At 42.7% G+C, this 25,368-nt stretch overlaps 1 protein-coding gene across 1 annotated transcript in view; it reads left to right on the top strand.

Annotated features, from left to right (window-relative positions):
• The window catches only part of LARP4 (La ribonucleoprotein 4), a 54,000-nt gene extending 28,918 nt beyond the window's left edge, over nucleotides 1-25,082 (top strand). The window contains 12 exon segments of the mRNA XM_054975710.1: nucleotides 657-767; nucleotides 2,248-2,301; nucleotides 3,764-3,973; nucleotides 5,186-5,289; nucleotides 9,649-9,873; nucleotides 10,226-10,274; nucleotides 11,019-11,186; nucleotides 18,962-19,080; nucleotides 19,903-20,071; nucleotides 20,308-20,530; nucleotides 20,533-20,660; nucleotides 20,663-25,082. Of these exon segments, the coding sequence (XP_054831685.1) occupies nucleotides 657-767; nucleotides 2,248-2,301; nucleotides 3,764-3,973; nucleotides 5,186-5,289; nucleotides 9,649-9,873; nucleotides 10,226-10,274; nucleotides 11,019-11,186; nucleotides 18,962-19,080; nucleotides 19,903-20,071; nucleotides 20,308-20,530; nucleotides 20,533-20,660; nucleotides 20,663-20,707 (1,605 nt within the window). The 3' untranslated portion in view covers nucleotides 20,708-25,082.
• The last annotated feature ends 286 nt before the right edge of the window (nucleotides 25,083-25,368 follow it).

The following is a 25,368-nucleotide window of genomic DNA, read 5'->3' as shown; positions in this document are numbered from 1 at the left end:
TGCCAGCAGAAAGCATAGTTAGGATCTAAGCTGTTAGGTATATTATAGTTGTTTGCGTACCTTATAATGACTGAGCTTCACTGAAGGAGAGATGACATAAACATATTTCACGGTGATATTTTCACATTTAAAAAATACCTGTAGTGCTGTTGAGTATTTCAAGCATTTCTCTTAGAATGGCTTTTTAAAAAGAAATAATATGCTAATTTTGCTAGTTGTCAGCGTGGCCTCTTAATAAAACCTTAATGGTGGATATATAGTTATCTTGGAACAGTCTTTCTCTGTGTAGGAAGACAATTCGATTTAGATTACCACACGGTGGGCATTGACTTAAGATAAAATATTTTAGTATTAATCTTGTTTGGAAGTGATGTGATGCTTCTGAACTGCTTTCGCAAACCTAGCAGGGAAACTCTTCTCCGTGTGTGTGTAAGTGTCTGATTCAGCGCGAGTGTTCTCTTTCCCTGTAGGAGTTGTAAAAGATTTAAAAAGCAAGATTAAATGTAAAAATCTTATCTTTGGACCCAGATGTTAAAATGCTTGACATCTGTGTTGATAAAAAATGTCAGAGGTGATTGGAAATGTAGGGTTTGGATTCTTCGTTGATTTGTAGCCGTTGTTGGTTTACTAAAGTAGTCTTAATATTTTTGTTCCAGGAGGTGAAGGCATTGTTTAAAAATGAAAGCTGCCCCAAAGTGATAAGTTGTGAGTTTGCTCACAACAACAACTGGTACATTACATTCCAGTCAGATACTGATGCACAGCAGGTAAGAGTATTATGAGTTTTTCTGCATTGTTCCAGTGTTTTCATTCCATGCAGCTTATTTGCAAGGCCTCATAGGTTAGGATCTAGAAAAACTATAGGGAGAGCTCTGTGAGAATCAAGGCTGTTCCTGCCACCCTCTATTTTCCGCAAAACCCTTCACACCAAATGGAAAGTTGCTTCTGAGTTACAGAGGGCCCTTGGCAGTAGCTTGAGATGTGATGTGAAGGGTTGTGTTTTGAAAGGAAATCTGTTGTAACTGGCACCTGCAACAGGGCGAAGGGTGGAGGTCACGGCCTTCTATTTGCGCATGGTACTTTTGGAACCAGTACATTGATTTGCAAAACATCTGTTGTATGACTTCTTATATTCTTAAAAGCAGAGGTGTGTTTATAGCAGTTTTAAAAATGTAGCCTTGCCTTGTCCCCAGGTGCTGAGGGGGAATAGTGGCTGTCTTGAACACCTGTCCCTTAGTGGGAACTTGATAAAAATAGATTTCATAAATGCAACCAGAAATTTGGGTGTGGTTGAACACACATATGGAGAATGTTAGCTCTTTTGAATGGGGTGTGGGGAGGAGCAGGTATATAGATGGTATCTTTGCTGTTTCCTTTTTCAGGCATGTTCTCACTAGGTGGTAGTTACCCACCTAGTTGACTTTTTGGGTGGTGTGGGAGCATTCAGTCCAGCTGACCCAGTATGACAAAGAGATGACATGTTAGCTCTTAGCATCTTTTTTAGCTTGGCAGTTATCCCTTGGTTGTAGTACATACTGCTGTTAATAAATGCTAATCAAATGACTCTGTAAATGGTGTGTTGGTTTAATCTGTCCTCAGTAGAATTCTAGTTTTTGTATTTATTTAACAAAGGTACTGAGTTTAATTTTGTTCCAAACTCAGTTGTTCTGCAAAAGGTCAAGGAAAGTTTATTTATTTATTACATAAATGTTGTTAGCTAGGAAAGGAGGAGCTTTGTAACTGCTACTGCGTGTGCAGTCTTGAAAACAAAATGTCTCAACTTTAATTTTACAAGTGCTGTTTTGTTAGAATCTTCTTGTTCAGACTGAAAACACTGCTAACCATTCAAACTCTGTAGCTGTATGTTGGGAACAAAATATTATGAATCTACCTGGCTTCTGGCAGTTGCTGATAACAGTTAATGCCCTATTTTTTTGTTATAGCAGTAGTAATGGGCAGCAGTTGGAGTTACACTGACATTCAAACCTTTGAACAAAAGGAAGGCGTATCCCTCTTTAAAAATTAACACCAGTTACATGAAAGAATAGGTTTGTCTTAGGACAGCACTTTACATGTCAAAACTCTAACTGTTCCTGAAGTAAAATAGATGAAAGAGCCCAGATTTCTTTTTTAAAATGTATTAGTGCAACTTGAATTTAGATTAATGGTTCTCTCAGCTTTATTAATATCTTTGAAGTGAAGTTCTGTCCAAATGGAGCTCAGATAGTCTTTTTTATATATGTGCAGGCATTTAAATACTTACGGGAAGAAGTAAAAACCTTTCAGGGCAAGCCAATAATGGTAAGTCTCCAAGTATTCCCAAATGTTAATGGTTGATCTAGTATTAAATAATTAAGTTCAACACTAATTGTAACACGAGTACAGATGTAATGTTACTGATAACTGAACTGTGGCTTGTAACCTGAGAAGTTAGAAACTCCTTGTCACAAACTCACGTGCTGCTTGTCCTCCTTTTTCTCATAGGAATTCTCCACCCACCTCTTTCCATGGTGTAGATGACAAACTGTAGCCTTGAGGCTACCTTGGTTAGTGTTAACCACAGCAAGCGCTGATGCAGATGCAATGTCATCCTATGGAAGAAGGATGGGAGGAAGCAAAGGGGCTGATGGCACATTCCAGATCTCACATAGTGGTTTAGCGATCAGGAATGTAACCTCTTCATAGGTATCCTAGTCCCCAGTAATGGTGGACTGAGAATTTCCCCCTCTTGTTTGCTAGTTCAAATATGACCACATCTGTGATGTATTATCAAAGGAGTGGTGAAGATGGTTGTTGTGGGTTTTCCGGGCTGTAGTGGTGAAGAATTCAGCCTTTGCTACAGAAACATTGAGGGACACAGTCTCTAAAGCCCAACCACACATTCTGATGACTCAAGAAGATAAAAGTCGTTTACAGGTGTTACACAGTCTTGCTGGGCCTATTCATTTATATAGTTTCATTTGATAATTTAGGAGTTTAGAGAACACTTAGCAGTCAAGTTTGTATTCTTGGAGTGAATATTGGCCTTCCCCTCAGTCTCAGGATTCTCATAGTGTAAATGTGATCTCTCATAAACCACAGTCTTTAATTAGTCTCCTTCAGAAGGGGGGGGGGGCTTCAGAACAGTCTGTTCTTCAAGCTAGTCTGCTCTATCACAAAAGACAGATTCTGAGACTTCTAAAGTCTCCTGTGACAGGTTTCTCCCCCAGCTGACAGCCTATCTGAGAGTGTCTCCCCTTTTTCTTCCACTCTTTTGTCCTATTTGGCTTCTCTAGCTCTTCCAGGGGTCCTGATTGGTGGCTGTCTGCTCAGCCCACAAACCAAACAAGGGTAAAGGGGATTGGTGTTTTTTTTAGAAAGGAGCAGGATCTTTGCCCATTCATCACTCCAGCGCAGTAGTCACAAATTAGATTTGCCGGCAGTATGATATTGTTGCTTGGGGTGTGTCTGTAGGTGGGCTTCATGAGCTATATGACTTTAGCGCAGAATCGGAATAATTACAGATTTGTGTTTGAAGTCATTTAAATTGAATTCTCATTTACCCCAAGGCTCAGCAATTTGAACAAAAGTAAAACTTATGCCACAGGTTAAAGTGATGGGGAAGGTTTATATTAAGAATAAGTAGTGTGACTCTCCCTTTTTCCTTTCCAGTAAAAATATTTTGTAGGGGGAAAACAACCCCACCCCAATACCCCAGGTCGTCATGTATAGTGAATGTAGCATAATTTTGTATCATAGTTTGATACTGTTTTTTCTCTTGCAGGCCAGGATAAAAGCCATCAACACATTTTTTGCAAAGAATGGTTACCGGGTAGTGGATTCCACTGTTTATGCTCAGCCTGTTCAAACACAAGCACAGTTTGCCTCACCAGTGTTTGTGCAGCCTGTATATAGTCCTCAGCAGTACTCTATCTACAGCATTGTGCCTCAGACATGGTCTCCAAACCCTGCACCTTACTTTGAAACACCTTTGGTGAGTTGTTGCTTCTGTCTCAAATATATTCTCTTGGGTTTGATTTGCTTCAAAGAAAGTATATTATTTTTAACATATTTTAATTTTTTATTTATTAGTGCAGAACAAACAAAAATAAAAAACAAATGATGGCTATAAAAACACTATTGGCAAATCCATACATAGGCTTCTGTAAAAGATTTCCAAATGTCTAAAGATAAGTCTACACGCAGTTGCCCTCTATATGCAATACGTTCAAATGGTGATGAGTTTACAAGGTCCTCATTCCAGTGAATTATAGGAAATGAGCTTTTGTCTTAAAGAAAGTATATTGTTAACTATTGCTAAATGGCTTTTCAAGGCTATCTCTCCAGTATTGCAATAGCAGTAAAAATACTAAATTTGTGCTTCGTCCTGCTAGTAATATGCAGTGAATGGGTGTTGTGCTTTGACTGTGGGCTTTTTAAGGCTTGGAAAATAAGATACCAACTGTTCCAAGAGGTTTACATGAACTTGTTTAGTTTCAAATCATTGATACAAGCTTGGACCTTGGATCCTATTTAGTGGAATTAAAGTGGCACTCGTAGAAGCAGACTTCGAAACCCCTTCCTCCATTGCTTCAGCCTGTTCTGATCCCAATCCCAGATGTCTGTTAATCACTTCGGACAGGGGCATGGAGGTGTCTTGCAACGGGACACGGGGAAGTGGTGAAAGTCTCTCCCCCCCCGCCCCCGCCCCCGGCTTTTGCTGGCTGGAGTGCTTTCTGCCATTGGAAAAGGGCATTAGCAACAAAGCTATTATTCCCCCAGAAATTCATGCCTCCTATGGAGGCTGATGTAGTGCTTCAGAGAGGATGGGTGAATGCTGCTAGAAAGAGGTGCCCTTAGCATCACTGGTTTTTTTGACGTTCTTCTGAAGGAGTCCAGACTTTTTGGGAAGCATTGCTCTTGAGATGAAGCGCCTGAGGCAGGTTATGCATTTATCACTTGAATCATGAAGGTCCCGTCTCAACCTTCTTCCTTCCCATCTAGCTCTTACCAGTCAGAAAGCAGTATTGCTCAGTACAGTTGAATATTCTGACAACAGGAAAAATTGTGCAGTTGGTGGAAGCAGAATAGCATACTTTCTTGACCTTGAGTTGGCATATATGTTAACCATTTCAAGCGTTCAGCCTTTGTTTTCAGTAGGGTGGCTCCTCTTAATATTTCCTTATATGCTCTATGATCACTGCAGGCTCCCTTTCCTAATGGTGCATTTGTTAATGGCTTCAGTTCACCAGGATCATACAAGACAAATGCTGCTGCTTTGAGTATAGGACGCCCATTCCATAGAAATCGGTAAGAAATTTGGCAATGTATTTTTGGGGATTCCTGGAGGCATTTTGAAGACTTAAGCCACCATAATTGCATATTTCTCTTTAGTTACGAATATGATCAGTAACCATGTATTTTTGCAGTATCTTAAAATTTTTCAATATTTTAATAAAATATGATCAATGAAATACTCCCTTCATTCCCAGAACTTGGTTGTTCATAGAGATTTGGGATACAATTTTAGATAGCTTCTACATCCCCCAATCTCTGAAGGGAATTCCCTTGGGGAAGGTAAGCTTCCATATTCCATAGGAAACAGCTTTTTAATTTTGTATTCTCCTTCACCATACTTTTCAAGCATAGTTTAATTTAGGAGCTACAGTATCGTGCAGTCCAAACTTGCAAGAGCCAGAGGTAGACAACTGTGCTCCCTTGTCTTGTATGTGATGCTACTTCAGTTGTTGATAGCAGAAGCCTCTCAGCCGGTAGAAGTTCCATTGTGTAGTTATGTACTTGAATTTTCTAGGATGACTAAAATGTTGACTAATTAAGAATATAAAGTGTCTTGGGATACTTCCTATTTGTATTGGTGCCTTCTGTAGGAACTAGTATGAAGTAGATTTATTTGCCTTCTACTCCTGCTTCTTGTTTTTTAAATCTCCTGCATAAAGAAGCTACCTGCAAATCAGTCTTGCTAGCAAATGAAATGTTCTTTTGTATACCAAAGTGCCATCTAAGAGCTAGAAGGACATCCATACAGGCATACAGCAGCTAGAGTACAGGTGGAAGTCATAGGAAGCAAGCTGATACCTAATATTGGGACCCTGAATTGGGTGGAAAGGTGGGATAGAGATGTTTTAAATAAATAGTATGGGTCGCCATCTACAAAGAGTTTTTTATCTGCTAAATTGAGTTTAGTGGCTATTTGTGCAAAATGTATCCGTTTGAGTGTTAGTATTTTCAAAAATAAACGGGACTGTTGCCAGTTTGAACCCTAAAACAGTTTACAGGAAAGCTGCAGACAAGAGGGCATTACAGCCTCTGATTTGTTGAAACACTTTTCTGTTGTGTTGGCTCACTGACGGAGAAGATACTTGCTTCTTTGTGCATGCTGAACTTAAAAGAATTACTTCCCAAAAGTAGATATGGGAAGCACTAACATAATCTGTGCTGCGTAGCAATAAAAAGAAATGACGAGTTCACTTCAACTAGTATCCAATAAGCATATGACGTCCACCTCTATTTCATTCACCAGATTAGGGTCTATCCTAGTACTGCTGTAAAGATGTGTAAGTAGAAACTTGTTCATTTTAAAGAAGAAATAACCTCCTGTATATGAGAATAACTCATGTTTACTTAAAACTATAGTATGCTAGTTAGCACAGTAATTGCTTCTGCAAGATTCCATGGTAACTGCCTATGTACATATTTGATGAGGCTAAAGTTCATGGCCACAAGTCCATGTGATTCACAGAAAATGAACTTTGAATCTGTAGCTTAGCTTTAGCAACGGAAGGACCTGGTAAGAGAGCTTTAATTTTAACTAAATTGGAGTAACAAAACTTGCTGTGTGTGTTCACAATGATGTCTAAAATGCTAGCTGAGGCCTGTGGGTCCACTGGGGTTTAAACACTTAAACCACAGATTTGTTTGCCTTCATTCTCTTGTTGTGGTATGGTTAGTGTATTTTGGGGGATGAATAAAAGAATTTATTCATCTACCTGAAGTCAGGTCATGATGCTCCAGCTGAGAGCAATGAAGATGTGATATATTTCCTGAACCATCTCAATAAAATAGCCATTTTAAACTTTGTTTCAGTGCTTTAAAAATTAAGCAACCTGATGGCAATGCAAAAATTCATTTCCACTAATACTGAAGTAATGTGAAATGTTGTCCACAAATGTCCATTTTAGGAAGATCAAACTTTTTCATGATTTTGCTGAAGCAGTATTTAAACTTTTGAGAGTTCTATAACATGAACCAAATTAGAACACCTCTTTGAATAGGACTCTTTGAGCAATATTTCTTGGCATGTTAGATGCTTAAGTCTTCAGTTGCTGGTATGGGATTTGAGTTTTAGCCCAGCAATGATAAATACCGTGTTAGAGAAAATATGTCCAACATATGACGTAGAAGCACCTCTCAGTGCTTTCAGACTTCTTCTCACTGTCTCCTTTCCTCTTGTCTCTTATGCTTAGGCTGAAATGTGTGGTCTCAGTGATGGCTAAGATGAAGAGATGAGAGGGCAGGGTCTGCTCTTGCACATTAAAATCTGGCTTGTGGCACTTCTGATTTATATTTAATTGTAGAGCTGGCGGAGAGGCTCAGCACATCCCTGCAGCTGCCGCAAAGGTGGCGGGAAAACCGTGCCAGGGATGGCAAGGCTCCCCATGGCTGCTGCAGGGCCTTGGGAACTCCACGCCAGGCCTCTGTGCTGTGGTCTCTGAGGGGCCGTGGAGCCCCCCCCCATGGCCCTTCAGAGGCCTGCCTGTAGCGGTGGCGGGGAGGTGCAGTGTAGATCTGCAGCTGCTGCAGACACGGCAGGAAGGCTGTGCCAGAGGTGGCGGGGCTCCCCATGCCCACTGCAGGGCCTTAGGAGCTCCACGCTGGGCCTCCATGCCACGAACTCTGAGGGGCCGTGGAGCTGGCAGGGAGGCACAGTGCAGGGAAGCCCCCCCCCCCCCCCCCCGGTGCAGCCTTCATGGTATTTATTTTTACAACGGGCTCTATTATAACATAACAGTTTAATTTCCCAATATACTGGTTCCTTGAAATCCTAATTTTAATTTTTAAGAAAGGTCTGTAGCTGTTTTTGTTGTGCACACATTCCATTTATCTCTACCTTCTGGAATTCAGGGGCGTACATTGTTGTGATACATCGTTACAATGCTGTAGCAATGTAGCTGTTACTGATGTGGTGGTGGGGAAGCTTAGAAAGTCCTCTGGCATAATGGGAGAAGTAGAATGGCTGCCACACAGGTCTGTGGCAAGCAAAGTGCAGGGAAAGCGGCCAGGCGGACAACCCATTGCTGCTGCAAGTGACTCTGCATTCACAGCATCAGTGAGAGCTACATTGTGGAAATTGGTCCCCACATTTTTCTTTAACTAGTACATGATTTGGTCGTTGCTAGTAAATTTTTTTTAGTCTGTAAAAAACAAAGGATAATTTTGTCACAGTGAGGTGTAGGTCTGAAAGCATTCGCTGTTCTGTTGGTGGCTCCCAACTGTCTAAGACCGTGGTTTTCAAATATGAGGACCCCCTCTTAACATTAAAAAAAAATCCATGCCCCTCCTGACAGTAGTTATGATACTAGTACACATTTGAGAAAATACACCTCTCTGTCTGAGGACACTCTGTCTGAGGATCTTCTTTCATTTCGGCGGGCCTGTAAGACGGAGATGTTCCACCGGGCGTATGGTTGAGGCCAGCATGAGATCCTCACCAAGCCTCCCACCAGCCTCCCACGAAGTGTGAGGTTATACAGTGTCCACCGGCCGGCTGCCCAACATATGGGTACAGCACGGGGCTATGTAGTACCCTTTCATTAGCTGACCCATGTATGTGTTGCAGTATATTATCTGTCTGCTTCCCTCCCCCTGTATGCTGATGGGCAGGAATCTGGAATTGACCCCGTCTTGGGACAGTTATTATCTGTTTGTTGATTTTATGATGAACTGTTGTTTTATGAATTGTTTTTAATATTTGTATTATATTTTTATAACTGCTGTACCTCATCCTGAGCCTGCTTGCGGGAAGGGAGGGTTAGAAATGTAATAAATAATAATGGCAAAGATTAAAATGACAATGTTTAGTGCACATATGCGTTTGCAGACCCCTTGCAATAAATTCGTGGTCCCTCAGATTGAGAACCCTAATCTAGGAAAGACATGAGAGTTTGCATTTACCTACATCATATGGAACAAAGAGGAAGACCTGAGACTTTCCCTGTTAATATAACAGAAGTTAGTCACGACCGTTTGGTTTCAAACTCGTCACGACAGTTTGGTTAGTCATGACAGTTTGGTTTCAAACTATTTTGGACTGCATCGACAGTTTTCATTAATAGATGCAACAAACCTTGGTCTGAATTCACCAAGGTTTTCTGCTAGTAAGAGCTTTCCATTAAGGGTTGAATCTGATAGCACAGCATATTGCAAAACATAACATTACCCAAAACGACCATGATGGTTGTGCTTCATCACTACCAATTCATTCCTACCTCCTCCTGCCTGTAAAGTGCATCCTGCTCAGATGATCTTACACTATTGCCAGTTAATATTTTCAAGCATAATTGGAAGCTTTTTTCTCCATTTAAAAAAAATATCGACGATAGAAGCATGTCTGTACTTGGGGGAATCATGTCTACTTTTTAATACATCCAGTATGAAGCCTCCTTTTCGGTTGTCGAGTAGCTCCGAACACCCTGCAGAAGCAGCATCCACTGTCAGTGTGGTGCCAGGGGATGGACAGCTGCATAGAGCCAGTTCAAGGAACTTTCAAACAGAACGGCAAGCAAATACAATATTGGGACATCAAGAGCAAAGCTATTTACCGAAGGATTCTCCCGTCTCTCAGACAGAACAAAATGGTGACTATGGCAGAGGCAGGTAAGGGATTCAAACCCTTGGAGGCCTTAAATAGAGTTGGCTTATTGGTCCGTCTTGCCTGATATTGGCTACTCTGAGTGGCATCTGTATTCCAGGGTCAGGCAGAGGTCCTTCCCAGCCTTGCTACTACCAGTTCCTTTTGAATAGAAATGGTAGGAATTGAACCTTAGAGACTTTGCATGCAGAGCATGAGCTCAAGCACTGAGGCACAGAGCTACAGCACTTCTCTAAAGCAAGGGAAAGCCTAATAAAGTATCTGGAAAAAGAAAGGAGTAGGTATTCCTTAAGAAAACCAGAGAGCGTATAAGCAACATCTGTAATGTCCACTGAGCCTCCTCTTGCTGCTTTGCAGGAGGAATGTTTTCAGAGGTCGGAGGAGACGAGAAGATGACAGACTTTCAGTGAGTATCTCATGTTTTCACTGGAAGGAATAGTTGGACTCTTACATCTGCTTTGGTATTTGGGCCAAAAAGAGATCTCTTTTTTCCAAAGATGATGCCTTGCGACATGAACTTTTTGTATCTGACTACTGAATTTGTTATGTTTCCTTCTGTGTTGCATGTAACAATAGAAAAGAGTCCAGTAGCACCTTTAAGACTAACCAACTTTACTGTAGCGTAAGCTTTCGAGAATCACATTTCTCTTCGTCAGATGCATCTGGACTCTTTTCTATTTTGCTACTACAGACTAACACAGCTAACTCCTCTGGATCTATGAGCATGTAACAGTGAATTTCTACTGATGTTTAGTGTTATCAGTGAAATAGATAGTTGAATCCAAACCTTTTTTGCCGGTGAAAGGTGAGGGCACCATTTTTGCCATCCCCCCTCCCACTATATGCAATACTGTTCCTAGGGTCCCGTGACCTCAGGAGGCAACATTTCAGGGGGCTGCAGTAGGAGCAGGAAGATGTGAGTGGAGCTGTCTTCACAATTTTTGATCTAATAAAAGTCTACTGCAATCTTAATTCTATTAATTTTGGTAGCAATTGTTACTTTATTATTAGGTTGCATGTATGTGGCTTGCCTGGGTAAAAGAGGAGAAGGAACTAAACACATCTGTGTCCCAGGATAGTTTATGGATTCATAGGAGCATGATGTGTATTGTACGTGAACAGTATGTTAATGCACTCCATTCTTTTATAGCGACCCCAGCCTTCAATTGAAACCAAGACTTTGACACCAAAGTTTGACTTGCTAGCCTCAAATTTTCCGCCCTTGCCTGGTAGCATGGTAAAAACTCAAGGAGACCCAGTCTTGGAGAGTAAGATGTCCGATATTGTTAAAGGAATAAGCAAAGAAAAGATACTTACTGTGAGTGCTTTCCTTTTGCTTTCTACATTCTTACAACATTAAGAGTTATTTCTGTCTTTAAAAAATGAAACTGAAATATGTATGTTTCTTGAAGCTTTCACATGCTTGAACCTATTCTGTTAAAATTGATGGGGGACCTAAACTGCTGGATGTCAGTGGGGAGTTCTCTGCCCAAGATCAGAACAGGACAGCTTTAATGCAGCATTTATACCTTTGCATTGAGTCAGTGTCAGGTCTTGCCAGGTGCTTCCCCAAACACTTCACTGCATCACTCCAGTTTATGAGTTAAAGATGTTTTATTAAGGAAAGATACCAGTATCAAGATGCTGTAACAATGGAATTGACTGGAATGCTTAAAAGTAGTAAAACAGGGTCAATTATAGGTCAGTGTCTCCACACACACACACAGTGGGAAAGAGAGGCCTTTAGAATTTTGGGCGCGCATCTCCTGGGAAGAAGGGAGGGGGAGGAAAGAGCTCAGCTCAGTCTCTATGTTAAGTTCAAAGTCAGGTTCTCAGGCTTCAGCAGGAACTCGTAACCAAAACACCTTGCCTGGAAGATAAGCAGTTAGTAACAAGGCAACAGACCTCTAATTCCACTCTGCACAGACTCAGAGGCAGTACAGAACAGTACTGCATCACAATACACCTGCAGCATGGCAGATATGCTGAAGGCATATCTGACATTCTGCCCCCCCAAAGAACTATCCAGCCCTTGGCTTATCCAAGTACTTTCTGTGAAATTGGTGTACCAACCTAGGGGTATTAACATCAGAAGACTTAACCCATTCTATATTACTTTTATTAAATCGAGTCCATTGAATTAAGTAATACAGCTCTCCACGTTTCAATTTAGAGTCCAAAATAGCCTCCACTTGTGGTGAGGTTGCCCGTCCACGATGCGGAGGTGGGGGGAAATCCCAGGTTCCGGGTGCCACACATCGGGGGGCGGTACTTGCTTCAGGAGGCTGAAGTGAAACATGGGGTGGACATGTTTTAAGTTCTTTGGCAATTTAAGTCCCACCATCACATCATTTATCACTCTGAGGCCCTCAAAGGGCCCCAAATATTTCTACCCTAGCTTTTTACTCAGTTGCTCCCCCTGCAGATGTTTTGTAGAAACTTAGACCTTATCCCCACTTTCAGTTTCCAGGGGGAGTGTTTTTGGTCAGCTTGCTTCTTGTAGTCCTCTTTGGCTTTGTCCAACGTTTGCTTAATCACCTCCCACTGGCTGGTTAGCTTAGTCCACCATTCAGTCAGGTTCCCCCCCCCCCCTTTGGTTGGGGTTGGGTTACTTTAAAAGGGCATCGCTTTGCCTTCGAACCCCTGAGCAATTTTAAAAGAGGTTCCTCCGGTGGAGCTATGGACACTGTTATTGTAACAATATTCTGCGAAACCCAAAAGATCAGTCCAATCACTCTGCTGATAATTAATGTAACACCTTAAAAATTGCTCCAACACCTGATTAACCCTTTTGGTTTGTCCATCAGTCTCAGGATGATAGGCTGAACTCAATCCCTGTTCTGTCCCCGCCACTTGCATCAGTTCCTTCCAGAATTTGGCCACAAATTGTGATCCTTGGTCAGATATTACCTTATCAGGGAAAGAATGTAAATGCACCACATTGTTTTGAAAATAAATCCACTACCACCAAAATCATGGTTTACCCTTTGGAGGGGGGGAGGTCTGTAATGAAATCCATGGAGACTGTGGCCTGTGACTGAGTTGGGGTTTCAAGGGGCCGCAGCAAGCAGGGAGGCTTTCCCCATTAAACACACTTGGCACGTGGAACCGTACTGTGACACATGCCTCATTTTAGGCCGCCAAAATTGCCTCTGCCCTAGGTGCAACGTTTTCAGGTATCCAAAATGTCCAGCTAACTTGGCATCATGACAATTCATGACCTCCCCTCTCAGGCTGGCTGGAATGGACAATTTCCCTTGTCTGAACTAGCCTCCATGTTCTCCCTCCTCCAGTTCATCCCTGGGAATCTCCTCCCCCTCCTTTTCCACTTAAGCTTTCACTTTTTCCTCCCACGCTGTGAGGTCAGGCTGTGCCGCTTTGGCTTTAGCCTGTTGCCTAGTGACAACAGCTGCTCCCAGCTGAGTGGCCAAGAACATAGTGTCTACCACCTTCTCTTTTTGACTGTCATGTTGCGGAGGGGGGGGGGGTGCAGGCGCAAGAGAGCATCTTCCAAGAAGTTTGATTTGCCCGGAAGGTGTTTGAGTACAAAATTGAATCAGGAGAAAAACTCCGCCCACCGCAACTGCTTGGCGCCCAATTTACGAGGGGCGCATAACGCTTCCAAATTTTTGTGATTGGTCCACACTTCAAATGGCATTTTAGCCCCCTCCAACCAATGTCTCCAGGTCCACAATGCTAATTTGACAGCAAACACCTCTTTATCTCAGACCACCCTGTGGCGTTTCGCCTCAGAAATTTTTTTAAACACATAAGTACAGGAGTGCAGCTTCCCATTATCATCTTCCTGTAAGATTACCTCCTCCTACCCCAAATTGCAATGTCACTTGCATCCTCTTGTACCACAAATTTACGATTTTCATCGGGGTGGCGCAGGACTGGTTCAGATGTGAACAACTGTTTTAAGTTCTCAAAAGCTTCCTGGCACTCTCCTGTCCAGGCTGATTTAGCGCTAGTCTTTGTCTCTTGGGGTCCCTTCCCCTTTGTCTTCAGTAAGCCTGTTAATGGTAGCAAAATCTGCGCAAAGTTGTTTATGAAGGGTCGGTAAAAAATTAGCAAACCCTAGGAACGATTGCAATTGCCATCTGGTTTTGAGGGCTTCCCATTCCACCATGGCTCGGACCTTGGCGGGGTCCATTCCCAACCCCTGGCTAGATACTCAATATCCTAGAAAGTCCAGCTCGTTCTTATGAAACTTGCACTTGGACAGTTTTAACTGGTAGCTGGTGGGCGTGCAGGGTTTTCAATACTTCCTGCACCAATTTCACATGAGAATCATAGTTTTGTGAATACAATAACACATCTAGGTAAACCACCACCCCTTTGTAAAGGTGTTTGTGGAGAACTTCATTGATCAAATTCATGAAAACCCCCAGAGCCCCTTGTAATCCAAAAGGTATCACTAAGTGCTTGTACTGTCCCAAAGGGGTGTTGAACGCCATTTTCCACTCATCCCCCTCCTTTATCCTCACCCTAAAGTAAGCATCTCGTAAGTCCATCTTAGAAAAGATTTTCCCCTGGGCCACTACTCCCAGCAAATCTCTGATGGCGGGGGCGGGGGTAGGCATTAGACATCGATACCGCATTGATCCCCCTGTAGTCAGTGCACAGTCTCAATCCCCCATCCTTTTTCTTGCAGAATAATACTGGGCTGGCATGGGGAGAGTTCTCTGATCTAATAAAGCCATTCTTATCAATGAATTTCCACAGCTCCGCTTGCTCCCCTGACTCATGGAGTAGAGCTTCCCCTTCAGCAACTTCTGGCTGGGCATCAACTTGATAGCACAGTCTGTTGCCCGGTGAGGAGGGAGTTCATCTACTTCCTTTTTATCAAACACTGGTCTTAAATCTCGATACTAGGGGAGAATCTGCTCCATCTCTTCCCTGGTTATCAAGACAGTCTCAGGGTTTGCAGGAGCTGTCTGTTCCCGTCTTGTATCCCACACATGGTTGTGACACTCTTCCCCCAGGAAGCAGAGCTCTCCTGCTTGCCAACATACATAGGGATCATGATCACACAGCCAGTGTATTCCCAACACCAGAGGAAATTTAGTAGCAGCACTAACTACAAACACCCAGGCTTCCCAGTGGTTCCCCATCCCCATGGGAATAAGCTCAGTCTCAAACCTGGAAGGATTCCCTTTCATTCTTGATACATCCATTTGCTCAAATACAATGGGCTGGGATAGTCTTACCACATCTAGCCCCAACCCCGTCACCAGTGCTGGGGCTGTAAGGTCTCTAGTACATCCTGAGTCAATCAAGGCTGTCACTCGGATGTGGGTCCCTCTCCGAGGGTTCACTAAAGTAACTGGCAAATAGAAGAGGGCCCCATTTGGTCTCACCTCCTGTGGTCCCGGATCCTCTGTGACCTGCTGGTGGGGCACCTTCAAAGCAGGTCGTCCTTGTTTTCCACCTCCAAGACTTTTTCTCCTTCATTCTTGGAGGGATTCCCGCTAGATGGCTCAGACGCCTCCTCCACCTCCAGGCCAGTTGCAGCTTTGTCCCTCTTGCACGCCAATTTCTGGGCTGGTTTCAGGTGTTCTGTCGGACCTTTCTTGGTCTTCCATCCCCGCTCGGGAGTTCCCCCCCACTGGCCCAGGCAGTCGGCCGTGAAATGACCCGCTCCTCCGCATTGCAAACAGAGGCCCTGTTTAAACCAGAGGGCCCTCTCCCCCGTTGGCTGGAGGCTTCGGGAGCGTTCTCTTTCTTGGGACCCAGTTTCCGAGGGGGTGGGTGGGTTACACTGACCTGCTTGATGCATCCGCAGCAGCTTGACAACTTGATCTCAGTTTTCGATCTCACAAGCGAATTGAATCCACCTCAGCAGGGGTCGCCGGTCTTCTTGCACCATCGCTTTCACCACCAGGTCTGGATTCAGTCCTGCCCTGAAGAATTCAAGCTTCACACCCTCGGTCCAATCTCACACCTTGGCTGCATACTGCTGGAACTCCGCAGCATACTCTCACACTGGGCGGTTGCCTTGCTGCATCCATTTCAGTTTATTCCTAGCCCTCTCCTCTTCAAGCAGGTCCTCAAACTGCTCTCTCAAAGCTCGGGCGAACACATCCAAGTTCTGTAGTTCTGGGGCGCGGGCCGCATACAGGGTTACGTGCCACTTTGCTGTGGGCCCTCCCAACCATGAACCCAGATAACACCCTACTGGCTTCATCTGGGAAGGTGGGGCCCCATTCTCTGAAGAGTTCCATGGCCAGGACTAGGAAGTAGCCCAGCTCTTCGGGATCCCCTTCGAACCGTGCATCCAGCTTGCGCCACCCCTGGGGTGGGGGAATGGGCGCTGCTGGCGTATCCCTTGGTCCCTCTCATGGTCCAGGCACCAGCCCAGGTATGTCGACATCCGGAGGGGCCCCTACAGGTGGTCCTGGTGGTGGATGTTTCCACAGTAGTTTTTTTTTTAAAGTTTTTTATTTTTCAATATCTAACATACAAAACTACAATAACAGTAACTACAAAAGACTACAATAGCACAAGGGAAGGAAAAGAAGGGAGAAAAAAGAGAAGGGGAAGGGGGGGTGGGAAAAAAGGGAAGGTAGCCTACAAACACTAAACGCTACACTTCAATGCTTTCCCTTCATACTACGATAATAAGAAAATAGCTTAATAAAGTAGTAGAGGAGTGGTTGATCATACAAAGTACAGTTCAAGTTAAATCTTTTTCCCTCCCCTGGGCCTCGGACGCAATTCTCTCTGAGCATCTACTGCCGCAGCGCTCGTTGCCTCCCCCCTCCTTTCAGGCTTCGGATCTTCTTCTTTTTGCTTGGTATCTGGTCCAAATTCTGGATTTTTTTCCACAAAATCCCTTAGCTGATCTTCCGAATTAATCTTGTAAGCTTGATCTTTATGACTAAACCCGATTCCTTCCGGGAGTAGCCATTTGTACTTTATGTCACATTCCCTCAAAAGAGCTGCCAACTTCTTGTACTTAAATCTTCTCTTCCGAACTAAGAATGGAACGTCCTTCAATATCTTGACTTTATTTCCCAGAAAGTCCAACTCCACATTGTAAGAATTATATAGGATACTGTCCCGGACCCTCCTAGATGAAAACTCAATAACAATCTCACGAGGCAGCTGCCGCTTCATTGCATATTTTGAAGATGCCCGACGGACTCCCAAAATGGCGCTTTTCACTTCTTCTTTAGTTGCCCTCGCGGGTGTCGCTAAAAGTTCCGAGGCGAGATCCCACAAATCCTCGTTTTCCTCCTCTTTAACGTTCTGGAGACGCAAAATGGTCTGTGTTCGCTCCACTTGCAGTCCGATCAGCTGGTTTTCCACCAGCTTCAGCTCCCTGTTCGTTGCTCTCATAAGTGACGCACTTTCCCGGGCAGACTTCTCTGCCCCCCCCCGCTGCTTCTTTAATGGCTTTCACATCGCTTTCAATTAAGCCCACCCTTTGATCTGTTTCATTCAGCTTGTCAACAAAGGGTTTTATGGCTTCCATAACCGCTCTTTTAACCAGTTCCTCAAGCGTCTTGCCCCTCTGCAAGGCCGCCGTAACTGACTTGCCAAGAGCAGGGCTCTGCTTTTTCGCTGCCATTTTAGGGGGGGGGAAACCGCCAGTCTTCCGAGCCTCTACGAAGGGGGAAAAATCCGAGTCTTCTAGCCTTCAGACCCCACCACTCCTCACATCGCTTGTAGTAACAGAAGGGATTCGCTTACTTGCAGGCTTTCGCCTAATCCTGTTCCTTGCCGTTTTCCATGGCCCGGCAGCACACTGGGTGCCGCGCTCGTCTGCCGGCCTCCATAGGGACTTACGGGCAATTTACCCCCTGCCTCGATCTGTCAGAGGGCTCTTCCCGCCGCGCCCCGGACTCAGACTCCCTGCCTGAGAGTCTGGGTGCTAACCTTTGCAGATCAGCCGCCCGGCCAGGCGGCTCGGCCGCTTCTTCCTGGACCTGCCAAGAAGAGTGTCCGACGTGGCCGCGAAAACGAAACCGAATCCGTTTCCTCAGTAGTTATTGGAACCTGTCCAGGAGCTCATCCATGCCTTGCTTGAAGTCATCTATCTCTTCCCAGAGGGCACGCATCTCCTTGCGGGCATCTTGGGGAGATTCGGTCTTGCCCTGGTCGTCTTCCTCCTCCTTGGTAGACCCAGTGCCATCTCCTCCCTGCTCGTTCCCTGCTGGGGTTGAGGTATCTGGGATGGTGGGGGAATTCCCCTGACTCAGTCCAAATAACTGTTCCCTCCGCCATAGTCTCCAGTCCCACTTGTTGTGAGTGCCAACCCCGCGCAGGGTCCATCCTCTAGGAGTTGCCATCAACCAATTCAGGTAGCTGCTCCCGTACTTAGGGTACACTCCAAGTTCCGTCGGCACATTGGCACTGTGCCTGAGCGGCTGTGCGGGGCTTGTTGGCAGTTCCTCGGGCTTCTCATGAGTTCCTAGGTCTGCTTCCTCTGCCATGGTGAAGATAGCAAGATTCAGGACCCTGGTTCTGAAGGAAATTTGGGGATTCTAGTCAGAATGTCAGGTCTTGCCAGGTGCTTCCCCAAACACTTCACTGCATCACTCCAGTTTATGAGTTAAAGATGTTTTATTAAGGAAAGATACCAGTATCAAGATGCTGTAACAATGGAATTGACTGGAATGCTTAAAAGTAGTAAAACAGGGTCAATTATAGGTCAGTGTCTCCACCTCCCCCCCCCTCCAGTGGGAAGGAGAGGCCTTTAGAATTTGGGGTGTCCATCGCCTGGGAAGAAGGGAGGGGGGCCAGCGGGGGAGGAAAGAGCTCAGCTCAGTCTCTATGTTAAGTCCAAGGTCAGGTTCTCAGGCTTCGGCAGGAACTTGTAACCAAAACACCTTGCCTGGAAGATAAGCAGTAACAAGGCAACAGACCTCTGGTTCCACTCTGCACAGACTCAGAGGCACTACAGCACAGTACTATATCAGCTCTTTTTACAAGTTTCTTGTGAACCAGTGTAATCCATCTTAATCCCATTGATTAGAATTTAGCCACTAAATGCCCCTGCTCTGTCTTCATTGACTCATGCAAGCTCTTGTTTACGTCTGTTTTGTTGCATAAGTTTGTGTGTTGTGTTTTTTCCCCATCCTTTAGGAAAATAAAGAGTTGACAGTTAGTTGTCCAACATCTACTCAGGAAGAGCAGGTCCAAAACCCCGTTCAACCTGCCATGAGCGCCAGTTCTCCTTGTAGGATTGATGTTCCTGGATTAAGGTATTTGAGGGAGGTGGGGGGGCTTGTGATTTCACGTAGCTCTTCATACTGTCTAGTTGTATTGCAAAATGTACAGTCAGTAAAAAGAAACGAATGAAACAGCAAATGTGAAACATGTAACTTTATAATAACCAGTTAAACAAAAGACAGCACATCAACTGGTATCAGTAATAGATGTAAAAAGGTTTCTTAAGTTACAGAAATTTCGTCTGACAATGAAGGGTGAAAACAGAAGGCCAAGCAGGAAGTTGCGGAGCGGGGGGGGGGGCAGTGGATGCAACTACTTAGAATACCTTCTGTCATTCCCTTGGCTGAAAGGAGTGCCTTTTGCAAGAAGTACTGGCAAACTCTGTTTGTTCACATGGCTGACAACAACTTGGATTTGTTTTCTTTGGGATACAGCCATTGTGTTATAAGCAGAATCCTAAAGTTTAATCAAGCCTCAAGCACCGTTATTTGCCGGGATCAGCTTATGTGCTCCTGAACCCAACAGCCAAGCAGATGATATGGAAGAAACAGGGCAGCGTACACAGATAGTTAATGTTAAGATCAAAGATTTACAGAGATATATATTGCAGAACCATTTCTTATAATACCTAGGTCCTGACAATAAAACTGTGCAGAGCCTGTAGCATTACACTGATTCTGTGCCGTGTAGCAATGGATTGCTTCTCTCTCGTGATACTTTCAGCAACAGGGGAGACTTAGTTTGTGGTTCCCTTAAAAATGATCCCTCACACTCATTGTGAATCATTGTTTTTGGAATATGTGAAATCTGCCTCCTAGGTAGGATGCAATACCAAATTCTCATTGTGTTTACAGTGCCACTCATCCAGATAACAAGCTAGAAGAGGTCCATTTGCAGAAAGAGGCTGCAAGCCAGACTTCTCCACCTTCATCTGTTTCTCCCCTTAGTGCAGCAAAGCCACCTAGGACAAATGCCACTTCATCCACAACCAATGCAAACACAATGCCTGCTGTGATAGTACAGGTAAGGCTTTCTCCTTTCAGAGATTATTTGATGTTTTAAATGTAATAGTTTCCAGACAAAGCTATGGGAGGACTTGGAAGCATAGAGATTTACTTGGAATAAAAATGTTGTGGTCTTGTAGGTGGGCAGCAGGAGAATAGAGCAGTTTTGTACCAGAAGTAACGATAAATTCATCTTTGGAATAGTGTGCTTATTATGTGTCTTTATGCAATACTGTTCTCTTTTGGCACCCCAAGGAACCCCGCAAGCTCAGTTATGCTGAAGTCTGCCAGAAGCCTCCGAAGGAGCCGGTTCCTGTTCAGCCGCTTAGGGAGCTGCGTACCAACATAGCTCCCCCTGCCAAAGCAGAAGAGAATGGCACCCATGAGAAGGCAGGAGGGAAGGCCCATGAAAAACCTGAAGGGCGGGTGAAAGACTGTGCCGTCTTCAGAGGCACTGGGCCTCCTAAGGGAGCTGCAGGAAAAATCAGGGAACAGAGACGCCCGTGCGGGCGAAGGCCTTCCCCTCAGGGAGCACCTCGGCGTATTGGCAAGGAACAGTATGTGCCACCACGATCACCAAAGGAAAACTGATCAAACTTCTTAATTTAAGAACTGTGGACTAAAGAGCAATGGAGGAGAAACTGGCCAGCTGTGAGAAGCATAAAAATATAGGAGAAGTGGACGCTAGATTGAAGAGCACAGGGTTTGCAGTGTGAGAGAGCGCTTGAAGGGGTCCCAATATTCATCTCTAACGGATATATAATGCTGGAGGAAATTAATCAATATAAATATGTGATAAAGATTATAATTTTTGTAATTTTTTTGTTTAATTTGCAGCAGGATTCCTGCCTGAAATAGATTCTGGGGATATGAATTAGCTTGTTGAAAATGAGGAACAAACACATACATTAGTATGTTCCTCAAATGTAGAAAGAGGGGCAAAAGAATATTTTTTGGGGGTAGGGAAGTGTTTCTGTAAAAGTTATAAATTACTTTTTAAAATCTATTTAATGTATGGCTTGTAGGATGATACGTATGCCACGAAAGGCCTTGCGTTACGAATCAGCCTCAAAACTGACGTGCTTGGCCAGTATGGATGAGCGTAGGCCACATAACTTGTGTCATGTCATGATTTAGTCACTGATGATAACTGAATGTACTACTGTAGTATTTTGTGTTTTGAAATGTAGTCCTTGATCTTACTAATTTTGGTCAACTTTTAAAACTATATGATTTTACTTTTGAGTATACAGACAGCAAGATTAGTAAACAGAAATAGCAGGCAAGGTTTTAATTTGTTCTTGCTTTTTCTCTAATTAGGAGCTGAATTGTCTCCCCCACCCCCACTGCTTTAGTATTTTCTCTGATCTTTATTACAGAATTCTACAGATCTAGCTGGGACGAGTGTCCCAGTACTGATGCAGGTCTAATACACAAAAATTGAAAACTGCACAGGAAATAATCTCTTGGTATCACATTTAATGAACCTGGACTTTTAACTGTTGAATATGCTATAGAAGAAGTGTGGCAAATCCACTCGAGATCTGACTTTATCAAACCTGGGCTCACCTCTGCAGAGTGGCTTGCGTTGGCATATTGAAAAAGCCCTTTTTGCTCAAAGGCACTTCATACTATACTGGAAATCAGGTTTTCTTTAGAGGGGAGTTTTTTTAACAACAAATTTGATAACTCATAACTTCCCCCAGTTACTCGAGTTAATAGCCATGAAAATGTTTAGGTTACTCTGGAGAACATTGGAGAGGATTTTTACATAGCTTTATGTTAATAAGATTAACAACATTGTATAACAAGCAATCTGGTTTACAAGCTGATAACTGTAGTAGGTAAGAGAAGAAATAGGAAAAGGTCAGCAGCACGTTAATCTGCCAAAATCCACGTGCTAGCGTTCAAGGCTCTGTATTAAAGTGTATGGGGAAGTATCTTGCAACAATGTATCTGTTTCCTCAATTGATAGCACGTATACAAATCTAAAGTAGTTAGTTGTGGACACTGGAAAACTCCATTGCGAGATACCACCAAACATCTTATTTGTATATGCTAGTGATGACTTTAAAATGTCAGTGGCAGATAAAATAACTGTGAAAATGTTCATCTTCTGATTTCTTAGCCAGATAATCCTTGGCAATTTCTTACTCAGTAGGCGTTCTCTATCAATGGCTTTGAGAACACTCATATCTATTTTTTTAAGAATATATATATACATATACATATATATATATATATATATATATATATAAAGTCAGATTTGTCATTTCTCTAACTTATTATTCGGCTTGGCAATCACATTTTTGATTTGAGAAGTGTATGTAATGCAGTTGGTATTCTTTTTCTACACCTTATTAATCATTATTCATTTTAAACTACCTGTGCTGGGTTTGGTAATCTTTAAATGTACACAAATTATCTATCACATCTGTTAACACACATACTCTTTTGGTTTACTTATAATGGATGTAACCCACAAAAGGTAAAAATATTTAAAGTGTTGAGAACTCTGCAAAATGTATAGAAAACTATGTGAAAATGTTTTTAAAAATCATAAATCTAATTATTGCACTTGGGATTGGAAAAAACATACTGAACAGCAACAGATATACTTAGGGTAGACATGCATTGTGCCATTGCAAATGAACAATGTATTTGAATTATAATGGCTGAAGTTCTGGAAGAAATTTGATTGCAGTTCAGAAAGAATGTTGACTTTTGGGAAGAGATTAGTGAAAATGTGACTTGCCAATGCAAGAGTGAAATCTAACCCTGTGTACATGTCCATGGTTGCATGGAATCTTCAAAGAAAGAATAATTTAAAATGCAACTTTTACTTTATTGGGTGTTAAAACAAGTACAGCTCACAATCCTTTCTTGTGAAGCAAAACACTTGACATTTGCAAGGGATGCATTATACATCCTGGATGTGTGTGTGTGTGTGTGTTTGTATGTGCATGCCTGCATTTCCCACAGCAGGTGATGGCTCTTGTGCAATGTATGTGTATAAGTGTGTAAACAGCTTTTTCCAGTGTGAACTTACTAGCCTAGGGGGGCTCACTGTAACAGGTATTTGATAATTGTCTGCTTAACTAACACAGCATCCTTCCTCCTCTTCCCCCTGGCCTCAGTCTGTTTTCATGGACTTCTTAACTTCTTGGTGTAGAGGGATATCCAAGTAAATACAATTGCTGTAAAGATGATGTTCGCGCATAACTCTCCTTGCAGTCATTGCACCATTGGAAACATGTCTGGGCTGGCTGTTTCTCTTATTCATTCCCATGCAATGCCTTGTGTTTCCCATTGATCTCTCTTTCCACTTCATCCTGAAAACGAGGAAGAATAAAATTTTGGGAACTAAATTCAGTGCTGGAGCAATTCCACTATCTAATTGCAAGAATGTAAACTGTAACAGCACTTATTTTCTGTAGTGCTGTGTATGATAGGTGTTAATGGACAAGTCTTTGTTCTCAAGGTTGATGGATGTGGGACACTTAACTATTCATAAATCATTGTTATCTGCTACAAACAGCATTGGACGAATGTAAAAGTATATACCAGTATAGTTTGTACTGGTAGTCATAACCAAAATAGACATTTTCGTTCTAGATGTTGGAACAGTAGAGATGAAGCTGCTGATCGTATTTCATCCATATTACAGCACTGTCAACCAACCATGCCCTGGTTATTTCCCCCTTAACAAGGTTTGCCTTCTATAGTTGGAAGTTTTAAATTTTTTAGAAAATAGCCAAGAAGTTGTTTTCTATTTCCTAAACTATCATTTGTTAGTAGTTATGAGATTTTCTTTGTTAGCTAGAAATCTGACACACACACACCCCTTCACATTCTTGGTAATAGCGAATAACTCTGAGCCATATTGCTGTACATCTGATGTAGAAGAGATGAAGGGGAAGTAGTTGGATCTGCATGAGCTGCGTTCCTGCTTGTTTTCTTTCTCTAAAGTTAGCAGGGCAGAATGTAAAGCCGTAGGTTAAAATAGACCCATCTTGAGGACTAGAAGAAAACAAACCTGAAACTGAGGCAGATCAGTAGCAATTAAGTGACTTAAGCAATGCTTTACTGTAGTTTGAATAGCTATGGCCTTACTACTTCATCGATATTAGCTAAATGTCTGACTATATCCACTCTTTTTACTGTTACCCACGTGAATATTCACATGGGCTAAAAATATCTGCTACATGTGTACAGATTTTAAATTTGTAAGATGCAGAATTGTATACAGACAAGATGCAACAAATGCACTTCGGGGTGGGATTGGGGGGGGTCGCTTAAACTTTTGTAAATTGTTGATTACAATAAATATGCAATAGGTTTTTTCTTTAAATTTTGATATTTCCTTCTGAAAACATATGATTGTTGCCATTAATCTTTAATGGTCTATCATGTTCTTATTTGTGTGTATGTATAAATATTACATTGAGTGGGCTTCCTTTAGGATGGTACACTTCCTTTTTTATGTTGGTTGGGTTTCAGAGGTCTGCATAGACTTGGGAAGAGATCAGATAAGTGTATTAATGTATACTTGGAAGGATTTCAAATGAGAGCTAATCAACTGGCTTGCTTCTGAAAAAACTGTCTTCAAACTAACCTGTATCAACTTTAACAATTTTATATTTAATAGCTAGAGATGTTTATTTTTATGAAGATTCAGTCATGTATAAAACTTCCCTCTCAAATGTATATGATTTAGTGCACAAATGATGTTTGTTTTATAAGTCAAGCTATGATTTCTCCCCCAAAAGTTATGACCCCCATGACATTTATTAGTCTTTTTGAAGTGACGGAACATTTGAAAACATAACAAATATCTGGCTTCATTGTCTGTTTAGGTTATTCCTGTTGTCAAAGATGTCTGAAAACAACACAATTGTGTAATGTAGGTTCATGCTTAATTGTTAATCATACATGTATTTGTATTTGTTTTTTGACATTGCCAAGGTGCTATGGGAAATTGAAATAACCGTTAGAAGGAAATAATAAAATCCACCTTAAAAGCTGCATAACCTTTTGTCCAGATGCTAAATGGGTTGGCAGATGGAGTTGTTTATACCACCTATTGATTAAAATGGGGTGAGGGTAATGAGTAAGAAGTAAATACCGGATATGTATATGTTCAAGACTTCTAAACATGCATTTAAGAGAGGTCAGTGGCTTTGGAGGATATTAGTTTTCTACTTGATCTGTTGCAGTTAAGGAATATAGTAACAGGTGAAGGAACAGATTTGTCCATCCTTTTCCTGCTATTTTCTTGGAACAACATCAGTTACTATGGGATTCAAACCTAGTGGA

The sequence above is a fragment of the Eublepharis macularius genome, chromosome 4 (assembly GCF_028583425.1).
Source record: "Eublepharis macularius isolate TG4126 chromosome 4, MPM_Emac_v1.0, whole genome shotgun sequence".
NCBI lineage: Eukaryota > Metazoa > Chordata > Lepidosauria > Squamata > Eublepharidae > Eublepharis > Eublepharis macularius.
Note: the sequence above shows the minus strand (reverse complement) of the source record. Positions and strands in the feature narration are given on the sequence as shown.